Source organism: Mytilus trossulus, chromosome 6, assembly GCF_036588685.1.
Source record: "Mytilus trossulus isolate FHL-02 chromosome 6, PNRI_Mtr1.1.1.hap1, whole genome shotgun sequence".
Lineage (NCBI taxonomy): Eukaryota > Metazoa > Mollusca > Bivalvia > Mytilida > Mytilidae > Mytilus > Mytilus trossulus.
The window spans coordinates 61,634,999-61,643,801 of NC_086378.1; the positions used below are offsets into that span (position 1 = coordinate 61,634,999).

General features: G+C 31.6%; 1 protein-coding gene across 1 annotated transcript; it reads left to right on the plus strand.

Moving 5' to 3' along the window:
- Positions 1-1,726: 1,726 nt before the first annotated feature.
- Positions 1,727-5,810, plus strand: LOC134723618 (homeobox protein DLX-6-like). Its single transcript, XM_063587180.1, has 3 exons — positions 1,727-2,175; positions 3,851-4,134; positions 5,619-5,810. Exons 1-3 carry the CDS (start codon positions 1,941-1,943, stop codon positions 5,805-5,807), a joined length of 708 nt encoding a protein of 235 aa, XP_063443250.1. The 5' UTR covers positions 1,727-1,940; the 3' UTR covers positions 5,808-5,810.
- Positions 5,811-8,803: the final 2,993 nt, after the last annotated feature.

Consider the following 8,803-nt stretch of genomic DNA (forward strand, 5'->3'; position numbering starts at 1 on the left):
AGAAAAAAGTTTCACAGCAAAATGTACAAAAGAGAAAATGCCAAAATTTCCAAGAAGAGAGTCGCAAAACATAACCAGATATCTTCAAATGAAAGAGGCTGTGTAATTTTGTGACATTTTAAACTATAACCGACTCCGATTTTAACACCAATTTGGTAATGAGTCTATCAGGGAATCAGAGATCTCTTACTATGCTCCTTTTTGGGGAATTTAATTCCTTGTAATGGAAGTAGAATACTCTGAAATCGGACGAAAAGAAATTAGTTAATGTTGAGAAAACAAATTTGAATTTCAGATTTTGTTAATAAAAAAAAATTTGTCTGCTACAGTCACCAATGATTATAGACGCCAATGTCCAGTGTCGAATCTCTAAACTTTTTTTCCGATTATATGTCATTTCAAGAAACTCAAAACTTTGGCGCTCAAATGCCGATTTTACTATATACTTTTATTTATGAAATTCGGGTACCCTGAAATTCAAACAAAACATGTTACTTGGATATTTTAATTGATGAAGGTATGTTAGTTATTATGTGTATTTTAAAGTTAGTGTTTAATAGAAATTTAAAAATAATGGAAAACTTACTAGTTAGCCATTTTACCAACTAATTTACCACTGTATATTTTATACATTTTTTTTTCAAAAGGAATTTTATATAGAAAATAATCTATAGTACCAGTTGAAGAAACAAGGGGTAGATCCCAAAAAAAACTTTTGTTTCTTTCCGTCGCAACCACTCCGACTTTTCCAGGAATTGTTATCATATCTTCATTTATCTTACATATGAAATTCTTTTTCTTGTTCTTCTCGAGTCGAAAATATTATGTCATAAAATGGCCGACCATCACTCCTTTATTGAAGAAAAATGCATAGTACAGAGGAATTAATATGAATGTTTTGATAATTTTATTCGTTTAAGATAACATCACCATCTGCTTATTAAACTAAACAGAGGCCAAAGGAACATGACCTGTGTTATTATTATCCCAGCAGGTCAGTAACTGACCACATATGTAATACTCTAGATCGTCTCAAGTACATATTACATTTCAAATAATCTGCTTTTGAAGAATACAAGGAGTGTCGAATGAAAAACTCTGCGAGAAAATGAGAATAAAATTTATTGGTACTTGGAATATTTTGTTTTCCCGAGAGTCTGTTCCTTGTTTTTCTTTATTTCTAGTGTTTGTTTGTAGACTAGTTTGCCCTTTCGTTTAAATTAAAATATTTTAAAAAATATATCATGTTGGTTTTTCCCGTTTTTTTTATACCTAAATATTTCATCTTTCTTTATAATATTACAAAGGCTAAAATGAAAATATCAAAGAAGATTCTGTGATGGGAAGAGTTAAAATATTTAAAATGAAAACAAGCAAGGAATTGTATATTTAAATATACAATACCTTGCAACAAGTGATTATCTTTTTTTTAATCGTTCTTTATTTTTAAAGTTGCATTCAACTAAAACGTTTTAATGATTTAAAAGAATAAAAATAAAATTATCTTCAACTTTCTTTTATAATTGTTTGCATTAAACGGTTAATACAATCAGATTATACATATTATTTACGCGTTGCTATCACTAATTGCTGCTAAATGTTTCCTAATTACTCTCTGATTGGTTACACCAACGTTTAATCTTCAGATCTGCAATTTGATTGGCTGATTCCGTCACTTTCATGCTTGCTTATCTTATTCTCAAATTTCATTTATCATAAATCACACAGCAGTAACGATACCACTTTTCAGAAATAATATTCTAAACAAAAATATGGAAAAACAAAAAAGACCTACCGCAAAGTTTTTGTAGTGTATTGCAGTGTGAAATTCAAGACAAAATTATATGACTTTCCCAAGAATCTGAATGTTCCTGTAGTTGTGGGAGTTTTCATTAGAAAAGAGGGACACTGAATAGAACTGAATGTGAATTTATGTTAAAATGAATAACGCATTTCCCACTTCGAATAATTACGGACAAATTCCTCCAAGACATCCAGTGACAAGTTCCTCGTTTTATATCAGAGACATATTAAGAGACAATGAAAGTGGCTATTCAGACGCCGGCAAATTTGGAAATTATGACCCAGGAAATTATTATCCCGGTTATTCGTCTTCTAATTTTTCCAATTCTATGTTTTCATATCCACATCTCGGTTATACGTCAAATTTAAGAGGTAAGATATTATTTTGCAATTGTTGAAAATATTTTTAGTTTTTTTCCTTATCACATTTATTTATTTATAAAAAAAAATGTAAGGCAAGGTCAAAAGATTTTTAAATTTTTACACATAAAGCTATGAACAGAATCGATTATCGGCACGATGCATTGTTGTTGAAAATGAAAAAAAAGAAGTGAAAACAGGAATTGTATACAACGAATAAAGATTCTTTTTTACGGATTCAATTTGTGCTTCAGTCTATATAGAGAGCAACCATTTAAATTCAAAGGGTTTTTTGTAGGAGTCATAAACCATTTTTCGCGCAAAGCGATCAATTTATTTGTTTTTTTCAACGCTATAAATCAATGATTAAAAAAAAAAATATTAAGACTTTGAAGTAAAAGGAAAATCTGGATTTAGAATATATATTTATTTAGGAAAAAACATACCCCTCCTTGAAGTAAAATGGGTGTTTTCTTATCGTATACGTACAATGTATATATCATTTTGAAATTTGTATATATCTTAGATATATCTTATTTTCCAAAAATCGTTATCGAAATATTATGTTTTGGGAGGTTATAAAAGGATATTTAAGATTTCTTATTAATAATAAAATTATGATTGCTGATCAACAAAGGTATGGTCTGCGAATCCTTATTCATTGTTACCATTTTTTCATTACTCACAATGATCAAAGTCAGTAAAATCGCTTTATTTTTAATCACAAACAAAGTCCGGAATAACAATTTAAACAAGTATATATATATGGTTCATTCCCTCTATTCCTGCAAGTAGGAATAGAAGGAATAGTATTTTTAAAAAGTGGGAATAAGAGGAAGACACCAGATATATGTAGTCACAAGTATATTTAAACGAGTTAAAGAAAACATGACTACCGTCTACAAATATCTGTTGTCTTTTTATAGTCAGATAAAAATAAACGCTATGAAATACGTTCAAAATTAAAATTTAGTATTCTAGAATTTAATTTGGTATACAAATTAAAAAAATCAAGCATAACATTTTTTGCCTTCCTTGATACCAAAAACTGGAGTTAATTCAAACAAATAGGAATAAATGAAAGTTCATTCTGTGTGGATTCCTAAAGGATTTCTGTAAATAAATCTAAAATCAAATTATTGGTATTCGTTTTACTACACCACATATGGATCTCGACAAGTAAAAAGAATTTGAAAATCCAAAACTTTACAAATATGAAAACTAAAAAGGACTTCAAGAAAAGACAGCAAGGAATCATATCTATCTATTCTATATGGAATAACCATTCCTATATAATTTGAAATTATAACTACAACTTTACATATGGAACTATTTTGTTTTAGATATGTACTTCTTTCCTGAATGTTTTTTTTTGGACCGGGACCGATTAGGTGGTGTTGCATCTTACATTTCGTTTAGTCTATCCAATTAATTTTGGCAAATAATTCCGCTCAATTAAGCCGGTTCTAGGGGAATTGCAGTGATGTAAGATTTTGTTTACTTCGTGTCAAAAAAAGTCCGTTCTGTAACTTTGAGATAAAGAACTTTTTTTGCTTAAATATAGCCTATACTGATTTTGTGTCATCGATCGATACCCCCATATCCTTTCTTTTCCTATTATAGGAATAATCAAACGCATACAATTTGAAATAAACATCTTAGAATATTCCATAAATCTTATTTTCAGGATTTCCTACAGACTATATTGACCCTTTAGCTACACCAGTCCCCCTTCCAGTCTATATTCGTTCCAGATCCCCATCTGACTTGGATGGTTTTTCAAAACCAAAGAGATGCAGACGGAGTAGAACGGTTTTTACAGAACTCCAACTCATGGGCTTAGAAAAGAAGTTTGAAACTCACAAATATCTATCAACACCGGATCGAATCGAACTAGCAGAGACTCTAGGCTTATCTCAAGTACAGGTTAAAACCTGGTACCAAAACAGACGAATGAAATGGAAAAAGTTGGTAAGCATTACTCTTACGTTTTTAAGATTGTACTTACGATAGAAATGCCAATTTTCAAAAAATCTTTGTTTTGACCATATCGAGTATTGCAAACAATAACTCCTGCATGAAATAATGCAATAGTATATACATATCTCAACGAACAAAGCAATGTAATTCGTATACGATTGTAAATGTTCAGGGTATTTCTTGATTTCACATGAACCAATTTTAGTAAAAACAATTGACAGGATTTTCTATTACATTTTAAAGTTCCAAATTCGCAAAAAAAACACTCTCCAATATTTTCAAAATACAGAAAAAACAGCTCTTTTCTCCAAATATCTTGTTTTGGTTGGAGGAGAATCGGACATTTTCCTCCGCGTATTTAAAAAACTATAAATGAGACACATATTATATAATGAGAGATATGTTTATGATATACTTTACTATACTTTCAATTTAATGTTTTAAGTTATTTAATTTCGATCTGCTTCGATTACCGTTTTGTTACTAGAACAATTCTTGAACTAAAACAAACTCATGCAAGGTAAAATTTTGTGGACGAGACACAATAATTCAAACATATGCCTTTTCCTGAAAAAGTGCTGACGACTTCTTAAACTGTTATCTCCTCGTCGATCAACATTTTTAATGTTTTCAGCTGCCTTATTTATGACTTTATTCAAAGAGAAAATTTTGATTTGGAAAAAAATATTGCAATTGAACTTGTGTCTAGATTACACTTTTTTTCAGAAATAAATCAGATTTCGGGGGGACTTTTTTGTATCAACAGGAATAACTATCTTATGTTTAGCTGTTTTCTAAACGCAAAATTGTGATAATTTTCAATATTTGCATTTGAGATGATATTTAGCCATAGTTTTGGTATACTTTGTCCGTTTACGCGCATTTTGAGAATTTCTTGGCTTTTAAATTACTATAAATTTGTAAGCTTGCAAAACCTTGAGGCAACTTTGCCCTGTAGTGGGTTTGGATTACAATCGTTGTCGGCCACCTTTCTGTTAAGCAGCTTAGCGATTTGCGTGTAATTTTGATTCCTGAATCCATTAATTACCTTTCAAGCAGTCTCTTTTATTTTGTGGCTTGAACATTACGATATCAATATATTACAATATCCCCAGCATAGCTTCAATAAATGCGCTAAACTTTTATGAACTAAGTCTATTCAGATATTCAACAATTTAAATATACATAAATTTATGATACGTTAATTTATAATACATCTTTAATTTGAAACGAAGAAAGTATGCAAAAAAGCAAAAACTAAAATAAAATACGAACAAAGTAACAAACCTTACAAAACAAAATCATGAAACATAAAAAAAAAAACACTTAAAATTCCACAAAACAATTTTCACATTGAGCATCATCAGCGGCCAGATTACATTACCAATTACGAAAGTAGGGCTCTTCAGTAAGCCACATACTTAGTCATTTCCTTACATATGTAATGCAAGTCAAAGAAATCTTGAATTTTACAGGTAATCCAAAAAGGAGGTTCCGAAACATCAATAAAGCCTAAAGGTCGACCTAAAAAAGACACTCCACCTAGTTCACCGAGGAGTGCCGAAAAACAATGTGACAGATCAATCAAGGCCAATAACTCTGTGACAAACAATTATTGTGGCAATTATTCACAGTTTGAAAGTCAACGATCAAATCTCACATGACTGGTCATTTAATTACCATTTGTTATTTTTCATTAAAGATATGATTGAAATAAAATCCATTTTATTTTTATTGGTTTGCTATTATGCTATCAAAGTGAGCAAATATGCATGGAAAATCATAATTGTATAAGTAAATTAAGTAATACTAATAGGAAGGATGTTGTATGTATCTTTGATAATAGTATATGGAACAATGGAAAACAAAATAGCGTAGTTGTAAACCAAATATCACCAAAGAGAATACACCTTATCGCTATTTTCGAAATTAAAATTGAAGTAAAAAAATATTTTGTTTTAAGTATTTACGGTAGTTAAACATGTCTCATCAAAAGGTATCATGCATGTTGAATTGTTTAAACAGGGTCCCAGATAGCTTCAACTGGATGAAAAAGTTGTGTAATTTTAGAACTTATCCGGAATGGAATAAATAGCGATTAGGTGTATGGACTTCATAGGGTCTGGTCGTTGGAAAACATGTTAATATTTTAGCATTTATTTTCGATGTGAAGTGTAAAGAAAATCTAGATAGTTTCCGTTTCTATTAACTAACACACATTATCAGGGAAAAATCTGTTGTTGTAGCATTAATAGATTTCGTAATTAATATAATCTTGCGAAAACTAGAATAACAAACATACTAAACTCCAAGGAAAATTCAAAACGGAAAGTCCCTAATCAAATGGTAAAATCAAAAGCTCAAACATATCAAAAGAATAGATTACAACTGTCATATACCTCTGACTTGGTACAGGAATGTTCTTATGTAGAAAATGATGGATTAAACCTGGTTTTATATTTAGTTGAACCTCTCACTTGTTTGACAGTCGTAACAGTATTTCTAACACAATGTACTCTGAATATTTGAACGCCAAGTATTAAAAGTATACATATAGCAAAGACAACTCATACAATTTGGCCACTTTATCTTCAAGAGTACCGGTGTTATATAGCCATTCTTCCCCCATGCCAGTTTTTCCCCCGGGGGAAAGACCGGCATTAGCCAATATTTCCCCCTTGGAAAGTTTGGATCATTGCCATTCTTCCCCCGCGGAAAATTGACAATACGTATACATATAGTCACTTTCCCCCCATGCCAATCTTTCCCCCTATATTATAGATATCACTGTAGATATATACACGTCTGAAAATTAACCCGAACAGTGTTAGAAATAGGTTTATAGATACAAATTTTTAGTTCTTTTACATAAACAAAAGTCTGTCTGCAGGTTTATCAGTCTATCTATGTTTCAACTAATCTGTCTTTCTTTGTGTCCCCTAGTCTTTATACATTATCAACTGCATGTCTGTCTGTATGTCGACAAGTCTGTCTACATATTCACCCGTCTGTTCACATGTTTACCAGTCTTTCTACATATTCAACCGTCTGTTCAAATGTTTACCAGTCTGTCTACATATTCATCCGTCTGTTCACATGTTCACCAGTCTGTCTATGCTCACTAGTCCGTCTATATTTTCACTAGCTTTGAAATAAGTTTCAGTAACTGCGAGTACTTTTATTTCGGTGTTTTGTTTCTATTGTTTTTATGTAAGTGATTATTGTGCAACGTATCAACATATTTAGTGAAGCCAATTTCAACTGATATTTTTTTTCTTGCGGTGTGCTGTCCTAGGTTGGGTTCATTGGGGAGGGTTGAGTTTATGGCCATCACATTGTTTATGCACCAATGCCCATTCGAAAGCCAGGAACATGTAGTACCGGTTACAGTGGTTGTTGTTGGTTCATGTCGTTTGAGTTTGGTTTTTTTGTAAATTATTTTGTAATCAATAAGCCTTTTATTTTTGTTTGTTTTGTTGCCTTATTTGTATGGTCGGAGCATTTTATAGCCGACTATATATGTTTTTTTCTTTCTTTTGGAGGCCGTACGGTGGCCTTTTATTACTTACTACCAGGTCCGTGTAACTCCGGTCGATATTTGTATCATAAGTGCTAGATCGTGGTCGACCCTATATATACACCTTTAGGTCAGGTGGAATATTTTTGTAGATCTTGTACAGCGAGTCACAATAATAAAGGTAGTTCCTGTACTTCCGATCCAAGTTTCCACTGCACGTCTCCCATACTGGTTGGAGAGGGGGTTCATATCTCCCCTAGGTTTGATGAAGTTTCACACTTATCGGACTTCTTCTCCTGAATGAAAGCTTAAAGACGATGAGTATTTTTCTCTATCCATGCCTTTGATGGGTACTTTTACCTTGTGGTACAAAAATGATTTATCATGTAAAGTCATAATCTTCAAACTGACCAGAAGTGGTTGTATTCAGTAGGTCAATGATACCAAGGGTTCACGATTGAGAATGGATGTGATCACTGCATCAGAATGTCCTTCGTGTGTATGTATACATGGTGTATATAAATACATATCAATTTATATTAGAATCATATTCAAAACAGTGTGGTCCTGGCCATTGATTGACGACCTAAATTATCCCATTGACTGGGACTGATAAGGTGAACGTTCGTCAGTAACAATCACTGCTCACTATGTACTTGTTAAAGACACTGAATCTGTGGGGTCACCAAAGGTTCTTTACACCTAAATAAAGCAATTCGAAAAACGAATCCGGAATAATACATTGTGTTGATTTATATCAATAATATAAATCAAAACATAAAGGTTATTCCTGAATAATTTTTCGAATAATTTTATTATTAAAGGCGTTAAGAACCTTTGGTGACCCCATAGTTTAAATTCTGTAATAAGTAAGAAGTGAACAATGGTCGTTACAGACAAACGTTCACCTAATCTGTCCCAGTCAATGGGATAATTTAGGTCGTCAATCAATGGCTAGAACCACACTGTTTTGAATATGATTCTAATACGATGAAGCTTTGGTACCGCTAAACTAATCAAAAAAGATAATATTCTTTTTTCAGGATAATTTTTTTTTTTCAGGATAAAAATTTCTAACTGACGTCGCCGACGTTATAAGTTTATAAAGGGGAAAAAATAGCTTATCATGCCGCAAAGGGGAAA

Bases quoted from the DNA above. Each gene is read 5' to 3' on its own strand.
- LOC134723618 (XM_063587180.1), top strand. From the start codon at position 1,941: ATGAATAACGCATTTCCCACTTCGAATAATTACGGACAAATTCCTCCA. The intron at 2,176-3,850 runs GTAAGATATTAT...TCTTATTTTCAG, and splicing joins TTATACGTCAAATTTAAGAG to GATTTCCTACAGACTATATT. The intron at 4,135-5,618 runs GTAAGCATTACT...TGAATTTTACAG, and splicing joins GAATGAAATGGAAAAAGTTG to GTAATCCAAAAAGGAGGTTC.